The following is a 27,961-nucleotide window of genomic DNA, read 5'->3' as shown; positions in this document are numbered from 1 at the left end:
TACTAATACTTATACTAATACTAATTAAATACTAATTACTAACACTAATCCCTTTTGAGTCGACACGGCAGAGTCGGGCCCCTCTAGACCCGTCCCCTCGAGACCCGTCCCCTCTAGACCCGTCCCCATTAGACCCATCCCCATTAGACCACTCTCCTCTAGACCCGCCCCCTCTAGTCCCGCTCCCTTTAGACCCGCCCCCCTCAGCAGGGGGACTCATGGCGTCGGCACCGACCTCCAACAGGAAGCTCACACACCACCATAACTACTTCCTGTCTTCAGCTAATCGCCTCGAACAGCCACACGCACCAATCACCAAGCAGAGACTGGTGTGTGTGTGTGTGTGTGTGTGTGTGTGTGTGTCTGCCCCATTTAATATAATGGTCAGCTTTCTGCCCTTTTATGGCAGCAGAGCCTGTTATTTCCTGTCTCTGTGAAATCGTGTTTTTCTTCCTCTCCCTCCTGTTTCTTTACTGGTGTTTTTTATTTGCGGGTCCCGTTGTGTGACGTCGTGTCCCTGCGTGATGCATTCAGGGGCATTTAACTGCGGCGGCTTGACATTTAAAACAGGGGGGGGGCGGCGGCGGCTTGATAAAGACACTTCCTTTATCTGTGTTTAAAAACAGACTTAAATACACAGAACGGTTCTATTTGCAGAACTTGTTCTGAAGGAACCGAGAGCAAAGCGCTTTAAGCCTCGAAGATCTCACGGCTCCGGCAGTCTGACCTCTGACCTCACCTACAGCAAATAAAAAAACCCCGACCCAAACATGGTTCGTCTCCACGCGACTTCATATGCAAACATGCTGCACGCTACGTCTACAATCAGCGGCCGAACGGCGATAACAGGCAAATGAGACAGGGGGGGGGGGGGAGGGGGGGGGGGGGGGAGACACATGTGAAAGTAGGACATACAGGTCAAACCTCAGAAGAGAGAGAGGAGACAGACAGATAATGAGAGAGACAGAGAGAGAGAGCAGGCAGACAGACAGGAAGTGAGTGGGTTGGAAGATGATGATCTCACTATGACATCATCAGTCTGGTCGGGTCATGTGGGATCAGAGTCACATGGAGGTACAGTGATGTGGATGTTTATCTTCATCTTTCAGAATTCAGCTGGAATACTTTCAGCCCGACAAGAAGAAGTAAATTATTAAAACGTGACGTTCCCTCGTTATATGATTTTATATTGTGATTAAAAACAGGAAGTTGATTGGTGAATTTATATTGTCACAAGCTCTGTTTTCATGGTTTATTCAACCTTTTCTACATTTTCTTTACACAGAAGACTGAATTGTGAATTTTGAGTACCGTTATGTCCCTAATATATATGCACATGTATATATTTATGTGTACATGTACATGTATGGATATGTATGTGTATGTACATGTACATGTATATATTAATGCGTACATGTATGGATATGTATCTTTATGTATGTGTATGTTTATGCTGTATTTTGGAGGCGGGAGCAGAACTCTCATCCAGCGACTTCCTGCCTGAACTCAACCAGATACTGAAACTCAAGCAGCTGCAGATTTTTGGTGCTTCACGTCTTCTTAAAGCAGGAAACAGACGACCTTTAACCTTCACACTGACCTCATTCATCAGAGCCCTGAATCTGCACCTACATGTGCGATCCGTCCTGCCGTCTGCGTGTAACTGGCCAGCTGCTGTTTGCATGACGTGTTTGCATAATGCTCGCCTGAAAGCGGACACAAAGGGAGGGACAGCGAGACGCCAGCCGTGGCGTGGCATCCCGACCTCAGAGCGTCCGTGCATGGCGTGTGTGGCGTGCTGGTTGCTGGTCTTACGTGAGCCTTCTCCCTGCGCGCCTCCAGCAGCTTGTCGTGGTAGTGCTGAGCCACGGACGGGTCCACGTCTGTGAGCTTGGCCGACGGGTTCTGGAGCATGGACAGGGTCTTCGTGGGATCCCCGACATCCAGGGCCTCGTTGATCAGCCCGATGGCAGCGATACCTGCACGGGGGGGGGGGGGTTAAAAGACAATTAATGATTACTTTTTGAATATGAACTACTACAAGCTTTTATATTAGGACTGTGGATGAGTGATTGATCTGTCAATCAGCAGGTAAGCCCCGCCCCCTAAAGCATCCCCTGCTTTCTGGTCTGGTGGACTCTAAATGGACCATAATGTACTAAATGAACATCATGCTGGATTGAAGAAGACTTGAAACTAGAGATTGAGACCATAAACTCATGTTTACAATGTTTACTGAGATAATACATCAAGAGAGAAGTAGGACCATTTTCTCATAGACTTCTATACAACCAGAGAGGAGTCGCCCCCTGGTGGCCAGCAGAGAGAAGTAGGACCATTTTCTCATAGACTTCTATACAACCAGAGAGGAGTCGTCCCCTGGTGGCCAGCAGAGAGAAGTAGGACCATTTTCTCATAGACTTCTATACAACCAGAGAGGAGTCGCCCCCTGGTGGCCAGCAGAGAGAAGTAGGACCATTTTCTCATAGACTTCTATACAACCAGAGAGGAGTCGCCCCCTGCTGGCCAGTAGAGAGAAGTAGGACCATTTTCTCATAGACTTCTATACAACCAGAGAGGAGTCGCCCCCTGGTGGCCAGCAGAGAGAAGTAGGACCATTTTCTCATAGACTTCTATACAACCAGAGAGGAGTCGCCCCCTGGTGGAAGAAGATGTGGTCTATTTAACAGAAATGTGGGGTTTTCCACGCTGGGACTCTTACGTTCGTGCTCCTCCAGCACCGTCTGGTTGACTTGGTCGATGCTGGCTTGGATGTCGTTCCAGGTGAGATAGTCGCAGCCGTCCTCTCTGGCCGCCGCCTTGAGACGCATCAGTTCATCCATGTACCTGAGGAGCAAACACCAGATTAACATGAACATGCAGTGGACCGGGCCGTGTGCGAGTGTGTGTGTGTGTGAGAGCTCACCTCTGTGCGTATTCATCCTCCACGTTGCTGAGTCCGGTGACGGCGCTGGACAGCTGTCTCCAGAGGGCGGCTCGGTCTCCGACGTCCATCGCCTCGTTCATCAGCACCACCGACGACAGCATCTCCACGGCAACCAGCAGCTCCGGGTGGGACAGCGAACCCTGCGGGACACCAAGTTCACCTCGTGTGTCAAAAAGTGAACCACAGAAGACGAGCGGAGGCAAACGTAACGTCGTAACCGATCTGCCTGAACAGAAAAGTATTCTCTGTTGATAATTATCTTCATAACTTTTGACTTTTCCATTTTTTTTTATGTTTTTAATAGAGATGGGATGGAAAACACAAGATTTTCCTGCCAAAATAATTCACATTATTATAACGAGAATCATCAAAACTCTAATTAAACTTATAATGACATTTAAACATACATCACTTTTAGATAAGGAACACATATTTGATATCAAAAGAATAAAATATATTTGATTTATTTTGCATGTCAAAGCCCTTAAAGTTATGAAAAAAAGTCAATGAAACCCTAGCTTTATTTAATTATTGTTGTTATTATTTATTCTCTCTCTTTTGTCATTTAGATAAGATTATTATATTTTGCTTTATAATTCTGCAGATAATTTTGAGTCATATTGTTTGTATAAGAATGTTGTTAAATAAAAAAAAATAGTTTTAATTCTCATGTTAACTCGTCCCGTAAAGCCACACGATCACGTGTTGTTTTTTGTTAAAGACTGAGGCGGCGTGTTGTTGCCGTGTGCATCCCGTTGCCGTGGTTACCTCGGCGCTCTGCTGCTGCAGGCTGGACAGCTCTCTCTGGTAGAGGTCTGCAGCACTCGGGTAGACCTCCGGCAGCTGGGCCTCGTGGTTCATCAGCTCCACCACCGTCTTCTCCGGCACGCCGGCCCTGATGGCGCCGTTGATGCGTTCCACCGCCTTCAACACTGTCACACACACACACACACACACACACACACACACACACACACACACACACACACACACACACACACACACACACACACACACACAGTTAGCTATAAGAGCAGACACACACATGTAGAAATAGGAAAGAAGGCTTTGTGTGTTGTGTGCATACTCTTTAAGTAGCCTTCTGCGATGTCATTGGCCACGTTGACGCCGCTCTGCAGCTCGTCCTTCGTCAGCGCTTCTCCTGGAGACGCCTGATAACGAGGAAGTGACTTTTTTAATATTATTCATTAATATTTAACCAATAGAAAATACACAACCAAACAGATCCCAACCCTGACGGTGACAAAAAAGATATTTTGAGCTTATTATACGGACAAACAATGTCCAAGCACGCCTTATTCAAACAGCGAGGTAATAACTCTACAAACAGAGACAGCATGCAAATCCAGAGGTGGAATCAACACGTGATGTTGTGCAGGATGTGGTGGATGGATGTGGAAATGATCATGAAATCCAGAATGAATGTGGTTTACAGTAGTTCACCCTGCAGGGTGCTCTGTATGTGAAAGGTATTTTCTTTTCATGAACCCACAGCCCAGTCTGATCCCCTACCTGGTCTTTGTTCTCCCGGTCCCCCTGCAGCTGCTTGAGGTACCAGCCTTTGTTCTGGGCCTGCAGGTTCTGGAGACCCATGGCTTTCAGGGCCTCGAACAGCTTGTCCTCGTCGCCGCTCAGCAACGCCTGCTCAGCCGCACTCAAGGCGTTGCTCACTGCGGGGGGGAGGGGGGGAAAGGTCGACATTTCACCGCTGCGCCGTGGCAACCGAATGAACGGTGAATCAGTTCAAAGTGAAGGCGTGACTCACCGTTGACCTTGTTGACGTTGCCCTGGATCTCGGCCTGCGTGAGGAGCTCGTCGTAGATGTCTCGCTCCGCGTCGGCGTTCTCCATTTGCTGTCGGAGCAGAGCGACAACATGGCTTCAGTACACCAGCGGTCAAACATATATCTCTTCTCAGGCTCTCTGTTCTGATTTCAGTCATTAATCAGCTTTGCCTTTTGGCGAAAACAATCTTCTACGTTCTAAACCATAAATCTGACGTTCGTCTCTAACTGCAAGGAAGCGTTGGCAGGACTGCCGAGAGGATGGAGGGATTTAATTCCTCTCCCTGGTCCACCAGCCGCTCCATCATCCATGTTTTTGCCACCTCAGCATTTTATTCTATCCAATGCCAAAAGGTTCTTCTCCTTCAGGCTGTATGTTCAATTCTTTTCTAATCGAAGTGTGGACATCGGCTCATTCCGTTTTTAATTATATGGCCTGTTATGGTCTCCTTCGAGGACAGCGTGCTCCCCCCCCCCCCCCGACACCCGGTCACACGGCGTTCGCCGGAGTCTGAAAGCGTCGTACCCGTTTGCGTGACGTCGCCACCTTGGCTCCCTTGGCCTGGTACAGCGTGTCGTGGTACTGGCGTGCGGAGACGGGGTCCAGGTTCACCAGCATGGCGTTGGGGTTCTGCATGGCGGCCACCGTGCCCTCTGGGACGCCGTGGTCGATGGCCTCGTTGATGGCGATCACGGCGGCGTGCACTGAGGACGGAACAGGAGGCGGTGAGGAGCTGACAATGTTCACATTATACTCCACCTCGTCCGGACTTAAACGTGTTTCCAAAAATGTCAAAATATTCCTAAAGTCTATTCACTTTAAACCGATAAACTAAAACCAGAGATCTGGCTGAAAGGTCGCGACCCTGGAAACAGCACATTACGAAATTGAGTGTGTGGATGGAAGTTTTACTCATGTAGTGGCTGGCTGGCTAGTTAGCTAGCTAGCTTGCTAATTCCACCATGATTTCATGCTACAGTTCCAGAACGTAAAGAGCGGATAAACTACTGGGCTTCGCATCTCTCTTACTATTAACATTCAGCCAGACTTGACTGTTTTAATTGCTCATGACACATAGGCATACCCATTCAATTAGCGTAAGCTAATCGCTAATGCTAACCGCCAATGCTAACCGCCAATGCTAACCGCTAGCATGCCTACTGTTGTTATGAATTATTGTTCGCTAGGTAGGGGCTCTAAAGGGTGTGTTATGGTGACAAATTACAGTATAAACTATTTCAATCAATTGTAAATGTATATGCGTATGCTACCATTAGCATTAGCGCTGTCAATGTGTGTGCTGGCGATTAGCATAAGCGCTTCACAGGCTAACTGAAAGGCTAACGGCTACTGGTCACTAATTGGGTGCTGCAGGAATTATTCTAAGATTTAAAGTGATGAGTTCACTAAAAAAACAGCACCAGAACGCATCAAGTTGGATGCAGTTTGTCGGGGATTTTGATGAATTAACTGCTTTTAACAAAAAAAGATAAATCAATGCCTAAAGTCTTTAGACGGAGTAGAACTGAAGCCGTTATCTTGGGAATTTGGAGGAAAAACCGATGCAGGAAAATATTACAGAAAGGGTTTCTTAGGTAAACAGCTGATGGATCACAAAAAAACTATGATGGCTTCCAGAGGGTTGTGGGTATCAGTTTCATTCTGAACACATCATTCAACTAGATTATATAATCTCTAATCCCCCCCGAGTCTCACATGCAGCCTCGTCCACCGAGAGCTCGTTGGCCAGGATCCCGCCGATCTTGCTGAAGGCGGGCATCTGGATCCCGTACTTCTCCAGCTCACTCTTCATGTTGTTGATCTCCTCCTCTGGGAGACAAGACAGAGCAGAAGGGAACAGATGAATGGAGGAGGAGGAGGAGGAGGAGGACGGATCATTCCTGGCCTCATGTGCGATAATCACATTTGAGCCAAGGAAAAAGCTCACGCAATTACTAAGGACTTCCACATTTGCAGCTCCTCCACACGGTAGCCGGCCGAACAACAATAAATAACCCTCCTCCTCCGTTCGGCGCTGCTTTCAGGGTGCAAACGATGGTGAAAACGCAGGTAGCACCAGACGCGTGTTCAAGCTTACCTGTGAAATCTACTTTTCCATACAGGTCCTGGATCTGGGGGGCCAGGCCGAGCTTGAACAGGTACAGGCTGTAAGAGAGAACGGATGAAGGGAGGCGACGTGAGGAGCAGAGGGGAAACAGATCCTCCTTCTGTACAAACTCAATGACAACAATAAAATCGTAGAAAGACTAATATGTGCAGGAATAATTCAGTTATTCAGTGTATTTATTCTAAGAATGAAGGAGAAGGAAGAGAGCAGCGGAGGACAAGCTGAGTCTGAGTCACGTCTCAACCCGAATCCCATAAATAACGATGAAATATGGTTTTCATTAAACGCTGTCAATGAGTCGTCCAAGCTCTCTGCCGCTACAGCTGAAGCCACTAGAATAAATATATCATTTTTTTCTTTCTTTTTTTAGATGAAGCTCGGGCCTCGGCTCTGTTCCCAGCATCCATTTCACCTGGAGGTGTATTCCTCTATTAAAACCCGGTGGCTTGAGTACCGCTGAATGCCTTTCTGCTGAAAAACTGCACCGTTCACCTCATAAAAAAGCTGGAAAACCTGCTCAGACCACAGCGGGGCGGGGGGGTTATGGGAGCCCTTTGCCATCCAATAAACAAGGAACTTTTCATACAGTAATATCCAGAGGGGCGTACCTGAGTGCGTGTATGCAGTAGATGCAGCGCGGCATGTTCTTCCTGTCGTATATGTCTGTGGTTTCGGGGTAGAAGATCTGAAACACAGAGGGGGGGGGGGTCAGAGCGGCGCGGTGGAACAGCGGCATGTCGTGGCATGTGGGTGCAGGTCGGTCGAGGTCTCCGATGCTTGATGACATCATAGAAACGCCCCACCATCGTTTGACATGAACATGACTTAGACTTTCTGCTAGAGTTGCCAACGGGTGACAACTTCCTGTTGAAGCGGCCAATCAAAACACTTCTCTATTTCTCCGTTCGTGCCAAAGCATTTATGATGTTTCCAACAGAGTTAACGGGACGGAACGTTTTCAGAAAGGCACTTCATGTACGAGGGCTGGAATCACCACCCAACATATTATCACAGCACTAAGTGACCTTTTGCATATATAGTGACTTTTTACCTACAAATGATGGCGTTTTTATATAATATTATGTTTAAAGAAAGTTTTCTCAAACAATTTCAATCATTTTTATTGCAGCTAAATGTGTTTTTATCAACTTCGTGCAATAACACTAATTTCCCACGAGGACACCTGAAAAATAATCATCGCCATCTAGTGGCCAGAAAGGTTTAACTTGAATCCAAAAAAACTTTATTTTAATTCCGAGTAATTAACTCGTTAATTCAGAAAACAGCAAATTTTTTTCTGACCAGTGAATGCAAAAAGCTTCCATACCCATCCAATAAAAATGGGATGTTTTCACGTTCACACAGTCCCTGTTATACGTAGCTACAAATATTAGAATACGTACATTCAGGCTCCCTCATGTGGCTAAAAGGTGTACTGCAGCCATCATGCTAAATTATGTTTGCTGACCTTTTGTATTCATTGCCTTTAAGGGAGGAAATCATGCAAAACTGACTTCTTCAAGGCAAGAAGGCATATTTATATTTCTAGAATTTATTTGCACAAGGAAACTATTTCTCAAGAGGAAACAGAATAAACTTAAGGTTTTACCGACTAGGAACCCCAAGTGGATGTCTGATATTTAACAAAGATAAAGTGTATCTCCACTAGTTGTAATAATTGTATGTCAGAGTTGAGTGATGCTCACCTTCGGCAGCCCCTTCTCCGCCATGGCGTTGAGCCACTGGATGACGTTGTCCGTGTGTCTGAAATGGAGACCGGTCGCCTGAAAGACAAACACCAAACATCAGGAAACAGACGGAACAGAAGGTAAATGACATCACTGCTATATATATATATATTGAAAGTATTTGGTTGCGTTTCCTCTCATTAAAATGTGGTGAGTGAACTGAAGTTCCACTGGTGAGCAGTGATGCTGCATATTTAAATCTAGGGCTTTTATTGTGAAAGGTAAGAACAGACGGAGAGGCTGCTGTTTGTTGGATATTGACATCAGATCTATGCAGATGATAGTGGATATATATCAGATTAAGGTGATGTCATCATCCTCCGGTGTATAAATACACAATATAATAAACTTTATTTGTATCTAACCTTTACAGACAAAGCATAGACACATCTTTAAGATAGTGAAATAAAATCAAAGATAGGATTAAAAGGACAGTACAAGCAACAAATGAATAACTACAAATGTAATGAAATTAACAAATAAAACGATGCGTGTCTTCACCTTGTAGCGCGTCTGCTCGCGGTCGTAGATCTTCTTGAGCGAGACGGTTTTCGGGGCGAAGAAGTTGCCGAGTTTGGCCAGATAGACGCCGTTCCTCAGCCCCTCCTCCAGCTCCGTGGTGGGAGGAAGCTCCTCGTCCAGACAGGCCTCCATCCACCTGCAGGGAGACGCAGCGTCAACATGCATTCAGACTGACATGTGCAGCTCAGCTGGAACCTTCTAGCATTTCATTTTAAAGTAAGACTAGCACTTGGAAGGTGTTGTTTCTGCAGGAGGGCGTCCTGGCTGCAGCCGTGTGGGTGATTGCATTTAAAGGTGTGTTCAGGTTCAATTAGTCGCCCATCGTTTACGCCACACCAAGCGTGACTCTGCCTCTCTATGAACTCGGCCTCCCTTCTTTTAAATCAAGTGACTCAACACAAGTTACCAGAGAGACGATGACATCACATGTGGAGGATTAAAAAAGAAAAAGTGATGCTCAATGGAAGAAAAGCACTTTAGCAACAGCAAAATATCCATTATTAGTTCATTAAAACTCACTGCTTCAACTGTAATTATAGTAATTCAGCCCAAGGTGAGGAGCAGGCTTGAGACTCAAAACGGTGTTACCACGGCAACCTGCAGTAACAACAGAACGGGTGGAGAGTACGGGTTGCAAACATAATGCCACAGACAGCACACAGCCAAACAGGAGTGTGCTGCCGAACGGCTGCTAGCAGCTAACCTGAGCCAGCTCTTCTCCTGCTGATTTCAACACACATTGGTTGTTCACAATGTAGACCCATCAGGGAAATCCCCCGTCATCACCGGGATCCCCCACCGCGATGACATCACACCCTCCCTGTGTGGGACCGACCTGACATTTAATAAGGAGGCACAACGTTGTTGACATAGTTGTGTTTCCACCGGAGCTGCACTGCTTTATTTTAAAGGGAGGGTTTCATCTCAACGCCCAACTGACCCTTCGCTAAGCCCCGCCCCCACGCCGCTACTCCGTGAAGCTGTCAGAGCTAACGTTAGCACGGAGCCCACACTGTCACCAACTGCACTCCCGGAAACAAATATTATCTCATTTTCACAGGATTTCACGTAGAAATGCAACGTTCTGGAAACGTAACGTTCTAGAAACGCAACGTTCTAGAAACGCAATGTTCTAGAAACGCAACGTTCTAGAAACGCAATGTTCTAGAAACGCAACGTTCTAGAAACGCAACGTTCTAGAAACGTACATCTCCTTCCAGCCTCTCTGGGTAACGAGTATCACCGTTACACAACGTTTAACCAGAACTAAGCTACAAATCCACCAAACCAGCCTGAACACGAAGAAAATCTGAAACCTTTGCTTGAGAGTCTCTGGAGTCGGATAGCTGTCGAACCCTGCTGCGCTGTGATTGGCCAGTCTACGTTTAAGGGGCGGGACTTAGGGTAGCAAAAGGGTGGATTATATCTAATAAAAGTCACTGAACAGCATAGATTTGGACTCTTCCACTACTTTTTATTCCACTTGATCTGCACCACGTGTGCTCTTTTCCCTTTAATGTTATTTTTTTAAGATCAGAAATGCCTTTTTTATCGAACGCAGCCTGTTGTTCTTGAATCAACTGTAAACGTCCTACATCTCCCTTTAAGAAAGAACACATGGTTTCCTCCTCTAGGACGGACGCCGGCGCCTCCAAAATATCAGCTTCGAGTATGAAAACCTTGAGTTTATCATCTGGAATTTCACAGTATGGAGTGAGGGCAAACAAGAAAAGGCAAACAAGTCTCTCTCTTCATCTGCTATGAAAACACTCCCGTAACTAAGGTCTTTATCTAGCAACAACAAGGTTAACTTTATCCCCCCCTCTCTTACACACATATTTGTATTAGTAAAGCTTGCAGACTCTTCAGTTCTTGTTCAGGCATCGGGTTTGTACATGAAAACACACTCACACCCACACCAGGCCAGCCATCACGCAGCTGAAACAACTTCCCCGCCAGGAAGTCGTGACACGGGGCTGCAGACAGGCCCGCTATTGAGTCAGAGGAGTGGGCCGAGCCGGGGGGGGGGGGAGCCGGAGCGGAGAAAGGCTCCATAAAGACGGCTCACTAATGGCTCCTTTATCACGGCTACACGCCCGTTTTTCCTGGCGAGCACAAACACAGACACACCCTCCACCTCCAGAACGAACACAGCAGCCATGAATGGGATTTCTTTCTCGCTTTTCTTTTTTTCTTTTTTGGAACTGGATCCAAACCACGGCGGAGAGCAGCCCAGATATGTCGTGTTGTCACAAGTATGACAGCGACGGGCTCGTCTGCAATCGACGAAAAAGCCACAAATATGAAAGCACCGTCTGGAATTACACTAAACAAACAGGAGATGAGAGATATGAAGGCCAATAACAAGCAGCTGTTTGCCGCCTCCAAGTTTACATCCAAAGTTTCAACATTTCATCCCACGTTTGTGTGAAACCACCAAGATTAGAATGTGAATTCTTCAGTTCAAAGCCAAAATATGTTTTGTCACCTTTGACCGTCAAAACATTATCTCCTTTATCTTTGTGTCTTTGTGCAGAAATTCCCTCCAGGCGTTAAGTGAGACGTCACAAGAATTTGGATGGGTGTGAGGTCACAGTAGCCTTGACCTTTGACCTCCAAAGTCGACTCAGTTCACCCTTGAGTGCAGGTGGACATTTGTGCCAACGTTCCCTCCAGGTGTTGCTAAGATGCGTTCACAAGAACGGGACGGACAGACGGACTCACAAAACAAAAAACACGTAATAATTATATTAAAAAAAACTGGCTGCAAATCGATCCAATTACACCGGATATCAATCAAACTAGCCAATTAAAAAAAACTTTACACTGTCTGTATTTGGTTTAGTTTGTTGACAAACAGGCGCAGGACGATATGATGTCATCTTAAATAAAGGGATACATTCTAAAAAGCCGATTCATTTCACTCACAATATGAATTTATGAGTCACGTTAAGAATAAGTTCAGGTGAGGATTCGCTTCGAGGGATAGTATTTACTAAAGAGCCACTAATTTCAGGTACTTATGAATCACCACAGACAGGATGTGTAAACACGCTCCAACGCCCTGTCATTAATGAAGAACAGGGAGGAGCAGCCTCGTATCCATGGCAACAAATCAAATGGAGGGAGCAGAGCCAGAGTGATTAGTTAGCAGCCACCAGCATACCACGTACACTGCAAACATTTCTGGATTCATACAGCAGCGGCTAATATAATATATATTTATTAAATAATATAATATATATATTAAAAATATATATTTAAAAAAATATATATAATAAACATAATAAAAAAAAAATATATATATATACACTTTACATAAAAATATATATAATATCTATAAAAATGTATATCATATTTTTATATAATAAAAAATAAAACGGGATCACAATCTGGACCAACATATATTTTGGGATCGGACTCTGCAGACTGACAGGCCGCATATTTAGACTCGAGCAAACACAGGAAACTGTGGAAACGCCAAGGATCACTATCTCATCCCTCCTGTGTGCCGGCAGGAAGCCAGAGTCAGTGACAGAGGGTCAGAGGTCAGTCTCATAGGAAGAGGTCTGCTACTGACCGCTGTCTCTCCAGGAAGACGCACCGACACCTCGCCGGTCCTCTGATCTCCTGCACGGGTTTAGATCCGCCTCCACTGGGATGACTCATCATTCATTCAACGTTAAAGTCCATGGAGATGAAGAAATGTGTGATTTCAGTTATTACTTCCTCTTTTCCCAGGGTTCACTCTGAGTCACAGTATTTAATAAGCGCTAAGCTTAAACTAACGGACACGCGGCAGGTATTGTCCTCTTGTCTGAGAGTTTCATTGACTCATTGTTGAACCGTTGGACCAGGACGATAAAGAAACAATGGCATCCTGTGTGCAACCCGCTGGCTGGCAGTATGTTGTGTCCACAGTGTTTAAATGAATTAATGTCATTATGTAGTATAGTTAAATACACTAGTTAAATACCACATAAACCCGCTAAGAAGAAGTGAAAATGTTACAGTGGTCACTTCTTTTTCACTCTCCAACCAGAGTCGGTGAGATTAAACGTGTGTTTCCGTCAATGGAGTCCGGTGGCTGTGAGAAGCAACAGAATGTTGGTGAGAAGAGGACGTCGTCATGGTGACGTCACCTGTTGGCTTGTGACCGTATTTGGATGGTGGAGGAGCGACGGGTGGATCAACCTTACTGGATCTGGATCCATGTGGATTCTGGTGTGAAGCTGCTAGCAAAGTTAGCTTCTAGAATTCAAGGTTCAGCTGAGTGTCATCTAGACTAGCTGGAAAAGCAGCACCACAACGTCAAGAAGGCATTCATACCCCCCCCCCCCCCCCCCCCCCTCGTTGTGATGATGAACGGCCGTCTAATTAAAGAAACGTTTGTGCGTCTAACAATCCAGAGCCTAACGTCAGGAAAGTGTTTCTGAACACGGCGCCGTTTCACCAGAACAAAGCTAAAAAGGAAAGGACGGAAGAAAACAAGGACACACACACACACACACACACACACACACACACACACACACACACACACACACACACACACACACACACACACACACACACACACACACACACACACACACACACACACACACACACAGGGACAAAAAAAAAAGATAAGCGAGCCAAGTTGTCCATTACATGCTTTGCTGCAACGCTGGAATCTGTGCACCAAGTGACCTCGTCCTGCCGGCGGTGAAACGAGCCGGCAGCAGCTGGACGGACGCTGAGTCACCGTGGGAGATCCACGCTCGCCGCGTTGGAGATCCGCCGGCGAGAACACGCTGAAAACACGTTTCATGGGCCGACCGCTTCGTGTACGCTGAGGAGAAAAACCTCCAAAACTACATATTATACTGACCTGCAAATCCCAACTCAGTGTATTGGAATCCTGAAGAAAACTGATGACATACGTCATATAAAAGCCTCGAGACTGGGAGAATTCATGTAAGTTAGGAAGGTTTGAAGGTTTGACTCACACAAACAGTCGGAATGAGTTCACAGTTTCCCTTCAAATAGCAAAGACTATACATACTGCAAAACTAAAGGTATGAAAGTATAAACATATGTAGAAAAGAACATGTTGAGGTTTAACTCGGATCCAACAACCCAAAACGATTCGCTTCACTTTTTTTTCCCGTAAACAAAATGCAGAAATAAGTTAATAAATCCCTAAATCTGATAAAAAAGAAAGTCCAAACATCAAGGGGTGGAACGAAAACTTAATATATTAAAGTGAGTCATTCATTTCCAATTAGTGACATTATACTCATGTATTATTATCAGTAACCCTTGCTCTAGTTTCCATTAGGGTTTAGTTTAAGACTGCACAGCACTTTCAATGGTTGTGACCTTTGACCTTTCAGACTGTCCATCATATCTGACCCACGGCATTGACGCTGTGCAAATACCAGCCGGCTGAAGTACGAAGCCGGAATACTAGAAAGCCAAGCAGGTCTGAGATAGTGAGAGTCTGAGCTGACCAGGTGGAGGGGGGAGGGGGGGGGGGGGGGGGGAGTGAAACTGCTGTGTCAGCTCTCTGCTACGGACAGACAGGTTTCATCACCGTGACTGTGACGGTGATCCAAACCGGAAGAGTAACTTGTCACCTCGGGTTTCACAGACGGCCAGGTGAGAGGAGGAGGGGGCGGGGCTTGGAGGAGGCACACCTGGAGGATCAGCCCTGATCCCTCTCCCTCCCTCCCTCTCTCTCTCCTTCATTCCCACGTCCTCCCTCGTTGACTGAGTGAGTCAGAGCGTTTCCCGCCAGGTAAACGCTGACTCATCAGCAGAATAACAGCCTGCAGCGCTGCAGACGTGGACCTCGAAGGCATCGCTGCAACTCCACCATGCTACCTTCTGTACTACTACTGGAGTACCAGTACACACACTAGAAGTACACACACTAGAAGTACTGATTCAACTTCTTCACTCAAGCAGAAGTGAGAAAGTACAGGCTCTGAAATAAATCTCACGTTTTATTAATAATTAAAAAAACTCAAATACATTAAAACTAAAGTAATAAGCCTATTTTTATTATTATTATTATTATTATTATTATTTCTCCATGCACTGTTGTTTTTTTTGCACCATTTGGCTTCCATAACATTAGAACTACATATTTCGGTATTGATTTTCCTACTTTGTCTGTTTGAATCTGGAGATTTCTCCTAAACTCGCTCTGCTGCCACATTGTTGTCGCCGTGGCAACACAGCGTCGCCGCCTGACGTAACGGCGTTGTACACAAGAGTGTGCTGGGAAACTGTTTGAAAACAGGAAATTACAGGCGAGCGGCCGGCGCTGGAGGAGGAACTGGGCTGGTGTCGCTTTGAACCAGATGTGGCAAGACGCTCCTCAACCTGCCGGGACCTTCGACAGTTATGATATTCAAAATGATCGTTCCTGGACAGAAGAAGTCATGATATCATCCCAATAAATCACTTCATCACCATCCTCTTCTTCTTTCTGAATCATAAATCATGTTTTCTTCTAAGTGAGCGTCTCTTCTTTGCTTAATGATAGCGAGCTAGACATCTTTTTAACTCTAATTAACAATTAATAATCTACTCGTACATACCAGTTCTATATATTGTATCTCTATTTATTTATATTTATCCTCTATACAGTTCTCTACACTTCATTTTATTTTACTTGTGGTCTAATCTCAGAGTTTACTTTATCTCTAAGTCTAAGTGGTGTGAGGATACTATACCATTATCTGTATAATGGAAATCCACCACTTGACTGTGAGACTCTGCGTGACGGATTAAAGATAAACCCAGAGATCATCTTTCTGTTTCCTGCGTTCAGATTATCTCGTCGTTGGCGAGGAAGGATCGGGCTCACATAGCTGGAGGAAGGAGCAGCGATGTGTTGAAACACGTCAAACTAAAACGGCGACGAGCCGGAAGCTTCCATCGCTCCGTCTGCAGCTGGAAGGCTGATCCATGGATCACTGTGAGAACAACTCACATCTTTGCATTGACTTGATTGAACGCACCTTTATTCTAGTGTTTCATTTGGAGTGTTTTTACACAGAGATCCCACAATAAAGCCAGAAAGAAGACCCCCCCCCAATATGCCGGAATCACACCTTTCATACTGAACTCTGGTTTGAGCATCCTGGCTTTGAGGAACCAGAGACCACGTCTGCATCGGTGGTAGTGTGAGTATTAAATACAACACCTCAACGACGTTCTTCTGCTCATCGTGCACATTTACACGCATCATAACGTGAAACTTCTCCTGAGCTTTCTAAATCGCCATCAAAACGCCACCTTCTGTTGCGGCTCCCCCCCGTTCACACTGAGGTGGTCTCTCCTGGTCTCTCCTGGTCTCTCCTCTGACCCCCGTCTGTCTCTGGACCTTTTACACCAACGACGTTGTGGGAAAAAGGAGGGATAATCCCACAACGAAAACAATAACATTTTATTTCTAATCTATTCTCATTCAAAATAGCAACTGAATTAAAATAACATGTTTTGCTTGAATCTAAGGATTTGGGTCTTATTGTCGGTTTTGGCTAAATGTAAATTCAAGAAGTGGATTCCCAAGATCATCACTGGAACCAGTAGGTCCAGTAAGGCTGCTACGACGAGACAAAGGAGGTCAAACGATCCCACACGGGACGTAAACAACCCCCCCCCCCCCCCCCCCCCCAAACAATCCTCCACAGTCTGACCATTATCATGTTAGACACTGATGTCAGATCAGCACTCTGCATCTCTAAAGAGCAGGTTTTGGTATCGGGACTGAAAGAAGTCGGTTCAGTGCATCTCTAGTAAAAACGGGGGGTTTGTTTGCAACATGTCTGCTTAGAACTACAAAAAATAAGCAAAAACATTTGACTTCCATAACATCCAAAACACACATTTAGGTGTTTAGTTCACTACTTTATCCATTTCAAAATGCAGAGTTCCCCTAAATTCGTTGAAAGTTATCATTAAATAATGCCTCATTTGCATATTTAAAGTATACTTGGTGGTATCTGTTAGTTGGTTTTTAACTATTCATATCTTTGAAAGGCCAGAACATCCACCAAACGTTACACTTTGCTTCCTATGAAGGTTTTCTAGAGACGGATTTAGACATTTTATCACTAAAATCAAGGAGATAGATTTTGATCCAAATGGCTGTTGCAGGTATTTTATGTTTTATGTGCAGTCGAGCATCGATCCATTAAAACACGAAGCATCGTTGAGGGAAACATGTCCGACCGCATTCCCAGAGGCCGAAGCAGCGAACCGAACGAGTGAGAGGAGGAAAGAAGTTTGCTTCCTCTGGACTACGTCTGCGTTTATTTATATAAAACCAGCCATCATAACGGATTCATCATATTTCACGGAGCGTACCATCTCGTATTTGAAAAGCCAAAAAAGGGACCAACGGGTCACCAAGCATTCAAATGAGGCTCCGATAGAACATGAAAACGAGAGAGATAATAACGTAGTTTGCATCTCAGAGAGAGCGGTGATGTACGAGCCGTCCAGGTGCACAGGTACACTCTCACACCCTGCTGTGCACCTGTCAAGTGCACCTGCATTCCCATCATGCCTCTCTGCATCAACACACACACTCCAAGCATTCCTCCCCCCCCCCTCCAGCGTTCCCCACTTCAAACTCAAAAACAAGCTGCAAATGTTTGTTTTCTCCTAAAGCCCCGAAAATAACTCATTTTGGTGCCCTTGGTCCTGAAAAAGTGAAGCCAATGCCGAAACGCCTTGAACCTCTCGCTAATGTCCATCAGGGGGCAACACCTCTGGTGCAGAATAGAAATGTCGTGACCAATTTCTTCTTCTTCTACGCGGATTACCACCACATGTTGCTAACAGCGACCAAACGACAACGTAGCAGAGTTTATCCACTTCAAACCAGTCGGTGGATTGAGACCTGGATGGAAAACGCCGCTCGTGTGGACATTTATATTTTTGAGTTAGGAGGAACATAATTATTAAATTTTTTATGTTTCCTCTTTTTAGCCCCCCTATTATGTGCTGCCCTGGTTCCTCTTATACCACTCATTAGCCAAAAGGAAGCTAACTCAGTAGCCATTAGCCAAAAGGAAGCTAACTCTGTAGCCATTAGCCAAAAGGATGCTAACTCAGTAGCCATTAGCCAAAAGGAAGCTAACTCAGTAGCCCTTAGCCAAAAGGAAGCTAACTCAGTAGCCATTAGCCAAAAGGAAGCTAACTCTGTAGCCATTAGCCAAAAGGATGCTAACTCAGTCGCCATTAGCCAAAAGGAAGCTAACTCAGTCGCCATTAGCCAAAAGATAACTATATTAAGACATTAAGTTTCAAATCCGCCAAGAGGAAATCAGCTGCACCAGACCGCGACCAAAACTCTTCCTCTGAACAAATCCACCCTGACGTTTGTGATGTGGTGAAAAGGCCGAGTCACGAACACGAAGAACACGAAGAACACGAAGAACACGAAGAACACGAAGAACACGAAGAACACAAAGAACACGAAGAACGCGAAGAACACGAAGAACATGAAGAACACAAAGAACACGAAGAACGGTGACAAAAATAAAACACTTTTTAAATAAATGAGTGTAAAGGTCGAGGTTGACAAACGGGTGCAGACAAAACAACAAGTCATTTCAGAAATTTCCTGAAGGAAACGATCATCATCATCATCATCACTACCATCATCATCATCACCACCACCATCATCATCATCATCATCATGAAGCAAACTACTAATCAGAGTATCGCAGCAGAACGGACTCACACCACTCGTACCGGAACCGGTCGCCATGACAACCGCAGTGTTTCTGTGGCAACAGTGGGAACCACTCATAACTAGAGAGGGTGAAGGAGGGGCTGAGTCACTTCCTGTCTCGCGTGGCGGTCCTTCCTCTTTTGAATCTGAAAGTCTGCAGCGACTTAAAGTCACGTAAAAAAATCTAACATGCACGACTGTCAGGAAACACACACACACACACACACACACACACACACACACACACACACACACACACACACACACACACACACACACACACACACACACACACACACACACACACACACACACACACACACACACACACACACACACACAGACAGACACAGATACACACACACACACACACACACACGTGACAGGCCTCAGCTGCTTCTTCGTAGAGTCCATGACACGGTGGAAGTTACGTCCACATCTGTTTTAGTAAAACGTCTCGTCGAGGAAATGGCGACAATCTCAAAAAGCTCTCAGGAAGTCGTTTCCTTCCATCTTCACCTCTACGAGCTGGATTACATCATATCATAAAACCCTTAAATATTATTTCCAAAAGAAGCCAGAGTTCTGAAACGTTCAACGCCGTCTGATTTCAAACAGCTGGACGAGGATTTAACCAAACATAAGAGATGATAAATGTGTGGAAATGTCAGAGAGGAATACGAGTCAAACCACGTTTCTGTGGGAGCCATCAATCCTTCAATGGAAGCATTTAACAATAAATGGTGGATTAAATAATCCTGTTGACGTCAGATTACTAGAATCTGTCTGCTGGAGGAAACAGAGCTGGTCTGACATCAGCGCTCACTTTTAACCACATTTCAGATCTTTCAGAACCTTTTTTTGGCGTGTAAAGAAGTCGTCACTAAAAACAGATCAGTGACTCAGATCGAGTGAATTTAATCCGGATTAATCCCGACACTACGCAGCAGGGAGGGATTTAAAAAACACATTTGGAGGATTTAGCCACATAATCTTGTGGACAACGATGACGGGCCGTTCCTCGCACCGTCCCACGATGCACCTCTCCCCCAGCCGTCTTACCTTTTGGCTTCCTCCAGGTGACACAGGTACTCGTAGGCCATGTTCTGCTGCCGCTGCTCGTCCATCTCCTCGGCCGTGAGCCGCTCCACGCCGTCCAGCACGGCTGCAACGGGAACGCGACACACACGTGAATCCATGTGGAAAACGACACTTCATTAGTGGTGTGTGTGTGTGTGTGTGTGTGTGTGTGTGTGTGTGTGTGTGTGTGTGTGTGTGTGGCCAGATAACGTGGGTCTGATGAGGCTTTTGTCTGGATATAGCACACACACACAAAAACAATGCAAGGGGGGAGATTCCACGGCAGAGCGGAGCCTCCGATTCATCCCGGCTGCAGGGAAAGTTTTCTCCCAGATTATGGAGGGGGGAGGGGGGGAGGAGGGGGGAGGGAGGGGGGGGAGGGAGGGGAGGAGGGGGGGAGGAGGGGGGGCCGATACACAAGGAGGCCTCAGTCCAGCCTCCTGCTGTCATCAGAGAGGTGGGAGAGTTCATCATCAACAGGTAAATCCTGATCGCAACAGAAACATTACCCCTCATATGCATTTAAAATAACATTATATACACACACACACACACACACACACACACACACACACACACACACAGACACACACACACACACACACACACACACACACACAGACACACACACACAGACACACACACACAGACACACACACACACACACACACACACAGACACACACACAGACACAGACACGCGCGCGCGCACACACACACACACACACACACAGACACACACACACACACACACACACACAGACACACACACACACACACACACAGACAGACACACACACACACACACACACACAGACACACACACAGACACACACATACACACACACACACACACACACAGACACACACACACACACACACATACACACACACACACAGACACACACACAGACACACACACAGACACACACACACACACACAGACACACACACACACACACACACACACCAGCACAGCAATCTAACTTCAAGTTGTTTTTTAAACCTATGGGCGGTGTCTATATGAAGAACACTAATATATGTGGAAGAAGAAGAATAAAGTGTAACCTCTAACCTCTACCCCCCCCCGCCTCGCGATACATTCTTATAAAGACGCGGAAGTGATAATTAAGCTGCAGCCATGCTGTGAGAAACGAAGCGCGAGCGCTTTGGTCACAAATCAAACTTTGTCTCAAGTTTTTTTTTTTTTTTTGTGTTTTTAGGAGGGGTGCGCTTGCAGAGTTGCCCCCCCCTCCCCGCCCGAGCAGAATGAAGGCAAGCCGCCCGCCTGGCATCTCAAGGTGAGCAGAAACAACGAGTGTGAACTTACAGCCATATCTCGGCCGGAGCCCGTCTGCCTCGTCAGAAGTTGACATCCTCCTCTTGAGAAGAAAAAAACTCAGCGACTCTTAAAAACAACAGCGTTGACGTACTTTCCCCCGAACTCTCTGGAAGTTTAAAAGCAGCCGACAGAACCCGGGAAGACCTCTCGGTCCTCTTGTTCCTCCTCTGCGCTGCTCGAGCGGAGACTTTTCTTCTTCTTCAGACCTCACTGATGTCACTGGGTGTGTTCTTCCTAATCCTGAAGTATGCGTTTCAGGAAACGGAGCTCGGCAGCCTCCAGGGCGGGCGCAAACTGCTGCCGCAGCGACCCCTGCGGGTCGACGCGGGGACTTTGTTTTAAAGCGAAACCTGGAGGAAAAACAATAAAAAAAAAAAGGTTTTAAATAAATATTTATATATAATATATTGATCATTCTCTCTCCTCTGTTTTATTCATTATTTTTATTTAATATATTTTTATATAAAAATAAATTAAATAATTCTTACATTATCTTATTTGTATGCGCTGTATATGATTTCCTAAAATAATTATGTGGATAATTTAAAAAAAAGGTTTTAAATATATATTTATTTGTGTGTCATTCTCTCTCCTCTGTTTCATTTTATTATTTTTATCTAACCTTTTTTATATATATAAAAAAGTCTTGTATTTATTTATTTGTATGCGCTGTATGTGAAAATTATTTTGTGTATTTTACAGTTTATAGTGGGGATTAGAATTTGTTTTAAGTCAAACCTGGAGGAAAAAAGTTTTAAATAAATAATATTTTTGTGATAATTTTCTCTCCTGTTTTATGTAATCGTTTTTATAAAAATAAAATACAACTTTTTTATTTGTACCTGTATTCATCTGAAAGGTGAAAAATAGTCCTGCATAATATTTTATGCTGAATACAAAAATGTAATTAAATATTGCTCAGTTATTTTTAACATTTTCAGTAGACTACATGCTGGCAGGGGAGAGAGTGTCTTAAATGTATTAAAACATTAATCATAAGTAAGAATCACGATTCATCCGATTAAATGCATTAATATCGATTATTGGTGAAGCCAAAACTATTCATTGTATTTATTTATTTTAGCAGATCAATTTAGTAGAATCTATAGGACTGACAATCGATTCATCGATTAATCGAATGAATCGTTACACCTCTAATCACCACCTGGTTTCTTCTGGTTAGCACAGTTACATTCAATTGTTCTTTTATCTCGTGGTATCACATATAAACTCAGTTTGATTTGTTTTGTTCTAAACTTCATGAACAAACAGAAGCAGCCACTCGGTGACCTTGAGTTAAGATTACAATCAAAATGGTAAAGTTTTTACAAAAAACAACTTACATAATTATTTAGAAAAAAATACGTTTTTCTCCCCATCACAGGTTGAAATGGGCTTCCATAGTACAATGAAACCATGACAACCATGACTGTATAAAACACGGACATCCGTCAGATTCTGATCCGCCCGTCGCTCCTCCACACACCAAATATGGTAATTTCCATTCACTGGTGGCAAAAAGATGACGACGGCCAAAATCCAAGATGGGGACGGTTAAAACGAAAAACTGGAGGCTTCGAGACCAGTGTCCACAAAGTAACAGGTGACGTCACCATGACGACGTCCACTCCGTGTAAACGTCTGTGAGCCAGCCTCGAGTGGCCATTTGAGGAACTGCAGCCGTCATTATCTTGTTGTATCTACATGGGCCTATTCTAAATGTTTCTATATATAATTTTCTGAATATTGTTATTTAATAGGATCTATTGATCTGATCTAACGACTAGAGATCAGTAATAGTGTGACACATTTGGAGGTATTAATGTCAGTTTATTTTCCTGTCATGGCAAGACCATTTTAACTTTCTTTACTTATATCTTGAAATATATCACAATAAAATATTCTCCCACTCAAACTGTGTGATTGTATGAGTTATATGTAAGACCGTCAGGATTATATCGATACTGTCCTGCTTCAGATATTTTTGGAGATTATCAATCTGTTTTTTAATTATTTCCACAACATGTTGTGCCTTTTTTTCTTAAATTGAAACTAAACTGTTTTTTTTATGATTAATTGTACTATGACTTTTATGGCCTAATAAACTATTATTTTCTCATGATATATTTTTCTAATTTTACTGAAAAAATACACTAGAATTGTTTTTATTAACTTTTATTCACATGCTATATCTCTATGCTTTCTAGTTGTGTAATATATTTTTTTTCTGTATGACAATTTCTAGTCATTTTGACATGTTTGAAATAAAAATCAAAGTAGAAAGTACAAAGTATCCCTATGACATTTCAGTCAGTACTTCTACTTTTACCAGTCTTTTTGAAGCTTAATTATTAATCATGATTGACAGATTGATGACAGGTAATGTATGGATTAACTGAGTGTATGAGCAGTTCATGGTGCCATCCCTACCTGACAGAATGTCACGTGACCAGGTGGCTCCTGTGTGTTTTCTTTCTCAGCATTAAACTGAAAAAAGAAGATGAAGGGTTCATCCAGCCGTGACAGCCTGTCGGGGCGGGGCTTCACGGAGTGGATAAAAGAGGGGAGCAGGTCCGGTGGGTGGAAAGAGAATCTCCTGGACCCTGCTGTGACCCCTCTCTGCTCCTCCAGACCTGCTCCTCCTCCTCCTCCTCCTCCTCCAGCACCATGGACAGCTCCGGGACGCTGCTCGGACTGCTGCTCGCCGGCCTGCTGGCCGTCACGTGTCACGCTCAGGTGACCCAGGAAGTCTCCGCGGAGGACTTCGGGGCGGACAAACCCGAACCGGCCGCGGACCGAGACCTGGTCAGTACCGAACCTCTGGTCTCCTCGGGGATTCAAAGGGTTTCATTGACACCTTTCAATCCCTGATGCTGAATTAATATATATGAATAGTTCAAAATGAATATATATATTATATCTCGTTAGTTCAGCTTCAGTGCAACTCATAGAACTTGCAAAAAGTATTTGTGTTTTTATTACACAAACAGTTTAAAGGGTGATTCTACGTAAATAGTGTTTTAAAGAAAAGTCCACAGTTGATCACTAATATTTGTTGTATTACAAGTTTTCTATGTTTAAATATACAAATGAGGCATTATGTTATCATGTATTTGTTCATTTTCAGAGCAGAAATCTGAACGTTGAAAAAGTCAGGTTTAAAATTCTTGTTTCATTGTGTTGACATGTTAGAGTGAAAGGTTTTTACATAGAGATATCTTTTGGTTTCACTTCATAAATCTGGAAAAAAAAACTGTCAACAGTCATTAAAAAAATGTATTTTCTCCATGTTTTTAGTAATAAAATGTATAAATGGGTGATATATGAACAAACCCCTAAAAACCTTCAGAATAATAAAAGGAATGAAAGAGAACGACACTAAAGGTGAACAGGGTAAACAAAACTAATAGATATCAGCATAAAACTTCTCCAGTTGATTATTTACATTAAGACAAATTTGTTTTGGATTACAGGTTGTCTGAAATGTTATGAGGAATATGCAAATGAGGCAGCATCTAATGGTAATTTGAATTTAGGAAAAGAAAATACAGACATAGCAGTAAAATAAACACCTAAATGTGTATTTTGGATGTTTTCTTTGGTCTGACAGAAGAAATAGAAATGTTGTTTTTTTAACATTGTTACGTTCTTTATTCATATTTATTTCCTTCACAGTGATTTGACCTTCTAGTGGACAGAATATTTTACATGATAAGATCTCTGGTTTGACCCGTTCTCCTTGTTTGTGTTGTTCTGATGGTCCGATGGGAGCAGATGGAAGCTCTGGAGGCTCTGCTGGGTCGGATGCGTAGTCGGGTTTCCTCCACCGAGAAGAGAGGAAGCATCCCGCTGGTAACTTCTCCTTCTTCTCTCCGTCCACGTAACGCAGTATTCACACATGATGGGAAGAAGCAGAATGTCATTTGGTCATTCTCATTTCACAGAAGCTCCACTGCTGTTTAATTAAACCCGTTAGTGAAAGATAGCCGCCGGTTAATTAAAAGATAACAAGAAAAGGAACAGCAACACTTCTTTCTACTCGGTTCAATTACAGGCCAATCAAGATCACTGCCCAACTCTAATTAGCTTAGAGAGAGAGAAGGCATTTCACTTCTATAATATAATAAGACAGAACCAGCTAACGAGCAGGACTTCATTATTTCACCCGAAAAAGAGAAGGTTTAACGCCAAACACTCGTCAAATAAATCAGGAATGAACTGAAAATGGAATTAATCAAAGTCATTAAAGGGACTTTAATCAATGAATTAACTGATTTCACACATTCAGAAATACAAATCCATTCAAAGGAATGCAAAGAGAGCGTGGTTATATATTATTATAACATCATCGTACCTTTTATTTGTGAATGGAATCTGGGTTCTATGTGAGTAACGTGGCTCCGCCCCCTTTCAGTGTGGGATGGGCGACCGCTGCGCCATGAGGTTCGGGCCTCGCATCGGGAAGCTGTGCGACTGCGGCCGAGGAGCCAACTGCAACTCCTACCTGCTCAAGTGCATCTGAAGACCCGACGACCTTCACGACCTCGGCAGACTTCCCATGATCCATCACACCGTTCACGTTGTTGTCGAGCATGCGTTTTTTGTATCGCTGACGTATTATTTGCTGTCGAATGTAAATCTTTCATGTTCAATAAATGCATTTATAGATGGGATTTCTTTCTCCGTGTTTGTGTTCAATTTCATCGATGAAACAATATTTAAATGCATCCTAAACTAAGCCCCGCCCCCGAGCTGTCAGAGCTAACTGACTAAATATGGTCTAACTTTGGGAAAGAAGCCAAACAGGTAACAAGTATCGCTGTTATACAACATTTAGTCTCCAAATCCATAAAAACCTGCCTGGAAATGAAGCCGGAGAGTCAGAGCTGGCTGATGCTACGCTGTGATTGGCCAGTCTGTGTTCAAGGGGCGGGACTTAGCTAAAGATCAACATCTTCAAGCTGTTACTTGTTGGGCTTTAGCCTATGGCGGCCGGTTTCCTGTCTGAGTAATAATTGGAATTTAATATAGTAAACAATAACAACTGTGGCAAATTTGTTTATCATCCTCGTTCACATATATAAAATATAACTTGTGACTTAAATGGGAAGTGTATTTATATTTATATTATGGGAGCTGTCCAGCACTGACATACATCAGAGGTCACATGAAGGTTTTCATTGTTTCCATGACAACAGAGGCTTTTTATTCTAACGTCATTCTAATTCTAATCGTTTACATTTCGTGTATTTAGCAGACGCTTTGTCGGAAGAAAGAAACCACAACATATCATCACCGATAAAGTAAGAGCGAAAAAATAGAAACAAGAACAGGGCCGGCCCAAGCCTTTTGGGGGCCCTAAGCAGAATTTGATTTGGGGCCCCCCTCCCACCACCGCGGAGTCACCTGCGCTTGTTGATTATTGACACAAATATAATGTTGCTTATATAATGTATTAATACAGTGAAGGATTATGAGCTAGTGTTCCCCCTGGGCACAGACGCATAAAGACCCCCCCATCCTATTTGTACAAAAGTGGGTTTGGTAGATATGATTTCCTGTATTCTGGTGCATTTTGGGGATGACCAGCTGGAGAATGGTAATACCTAAATTTGTTCAGATTCATAGCCTAAAAACCTCCACACACGATTGGGTCAGGGGGCCCCAAGCAGCCGCTTAGTTCACTTATTCCTCGGGGCCGGCCCTGTAGTCCTCATCTGAGTAAAGTAGAAGCTGGGGGGGGGGGGGGTTGTTAGCTTTAAAACAGCTGCCTGTTACGTCTGGGAAACTAAAACAAACAGTTAATGTGAAATATGAGCTAAAAGATCATCACAGTGTTGATGAGTGGAACTTCTCTGTCATTATTTATATCACAGTCGACAATTTAGAACAATTTTAAAAGGCTAAAACATACAAACACCACTTTTTTCTCTCTAATTGTTCTGGAAACTCTTTCAGGAAGTGACCTTTGTTAAAGTTTAAACCACACACAGAGTCCTTTCACAGCTGTGACTGAATGAAAGCGAGGCATCCAGCTGTGACCAAAAAAAAAAAAAGCTTGTTCCAAAATAATTCAAGCACATCCGGCTCGCCCCACATGTGGCCGCCGGCAGATACCAGCTTTACATTTGGTCCCAGACGTTAATCCGCCGAGCCGTGGAGACTGAAGAGCTGGTTTAAAGGTCTGCTGGTGTTTCAGGGGACGAGATAGAAGATCGACGTTTCCCTCGTTGAACGCCTGGAGCCATTTAGACAGCATTAAATACAGCAGTGGATGAAAAGTGTCTTTGTTGTGGAATTCTGCTCGGCTCCAGCTCTGTTGTTGTTGTATATCACATATAGTTTCAGTGATGTCTTATATAATACGCCACAGGATTTGTATCTAATAATGTACTTACATGACATACACCGTTGCCAAGTTGTCATATTTTAGTTTTCACACACAATCCTCTGTTTATTCCTATTGAAATGCATCAGTAATCACCGTTGATCAGGTGCAATGATTACATTATGTTTCCCAATTCATGCATAACATTTAGTTATTAACCGTTTTGAGCTATACAAGACAATTATTCCAACTTTATGGACGACTCTGTATTTACATTTACATTCTGCAGGTGCAAAGATTTGTTGCATTTCAGTTCATGGAAA

General features: G+C 44.0%; 2 protein-coding genes across 2 annotated transcripts in view; one reads left to right on the top strand and one right to left on the bottom strand.

The window, feature by feature from the left end:
- The window catches only part of iqgap1 (IQ motif containing GTPase activating protein 1), a 36,316-nt gene extending 14,789 nt beyond the window's left edge, over positions 1-21,527 (bottom strand). The window contains exons 1-15 of the mRNA XM_084010751.1: positions 21,299-21,527; positions 19,952-20,054; positions 9,130-9,286; positions 8,587-8,664; positions 7,489-7,565; positions 6,851-6,918; positions 6,469-6,582; positions 5,278-5,456; positions 4,734-4,821; positions 4,481-4,638; positions 4,035-4,119; positions 3,716-3,879; positions 2,927-3,087; positions 2,723-2,847; positions 1,816-1,979 (exon numbers count right to left, since the gene is read on the bottom strand). Of these exons, the coding sequence (XP_083866877.1) occupies positions 1,816-1,979; positions 2,723-2,847; positions 2,927-3,087; positions 3,716-3,879; positions 4,035-4,119; positions 4,481-4,638; positions 4,734-4,821; positions 5,278-5,456; positions 6,469-6,582; positions 6,851-6,918; positions 7,489-7,565; positions 8,587-8,664; positions 9,130-9,286; positions 19,952-20,054; positions 21,299-21,344 (1,767 nt within the window). The 5' untranslated portion in view covers positions 21,345-21,527. The remainder of the gene's footprint in view (positions 1-1,815; positions 1,980-2,722; positions 2,848-2,926; positions 3,088-3,715; positions 3,880-4,034; positions 4,120-4,480; positions 4,639-4,733; positions 4,822-5,277; positions 5,457-6,468; positions 6,583-6,850; positions 6,919-7,488; positions 7,566-8,586; positions 8,665-9,129; positions 9,287-19,951; positions 20,055-21,298) is intronic.
- Positions 21,528-23,908: 2,381 nt separating this feature from the next.
- cartl (cocaine- and amphetamine-regulated transcript-like) lies at positions 23,909-25,977 on the top strand. The gene is made up of 3 exons (XM_084008626.1): positions 23,909-24,115; positions 25,085-25,162; positions 25,725-25,977. Exons 1-3 carry the CDS (start codon positions 23,978-23,980, stop codon positions 25,830-25,832), a joined length of 324 nt encoding a protein of 107 aa, XP_083864752.1. The 5' UTR covers positions 23,909-23,977; the 3' UTR covers positions 25,833-25,977.
- The last annotated feature ends 1,984 nt before the right edge of the window (positions 25,978-27,961 follow it).

The sequence above is a fragment of the Eutrigla gurnardus genome (assembly GCF_963514095.1).
Source record: "Eutrigla gurnardus genome assembly, chromosome: 1".
NCBI lineage: Eukaryota > Metazoa > Chordata > Actinopteri > Perciformes > Triglidae > Eutrigla > Eutrigla gurnardus.
This window is presented reverse-complemented; position numbering and strand designations above follow the sequence as displayed.

What these genes read in the sequence shown, in the direction of transcription:
- cartl (XM_084008626.1), top strand. Translation starts at nt 23,978, where the DNA reads ATGGACAGCTCCGGGACGCTGCTCGGACTGCTGCTCGCCGGCCTGCTG. An exon ending in CGGCCGCGGACCGAGACCTG is followed by an intron (nt 24,116 to 25,084) that starts GTCAGTACCGAA and finishes CGATGGGAGCAG; the next exon opens with ATGGAAGCTCTGGAGGCTCT. An exon ending in AGAGAGGAAGCATCCCGCTG is followed by an intron (nt 25,163 to 25,724) that starts GTAACTTCTCCT and finishes GCCCCCTTTCAG; the next exon opens with TGTGGGATGGGCGACCGCTG.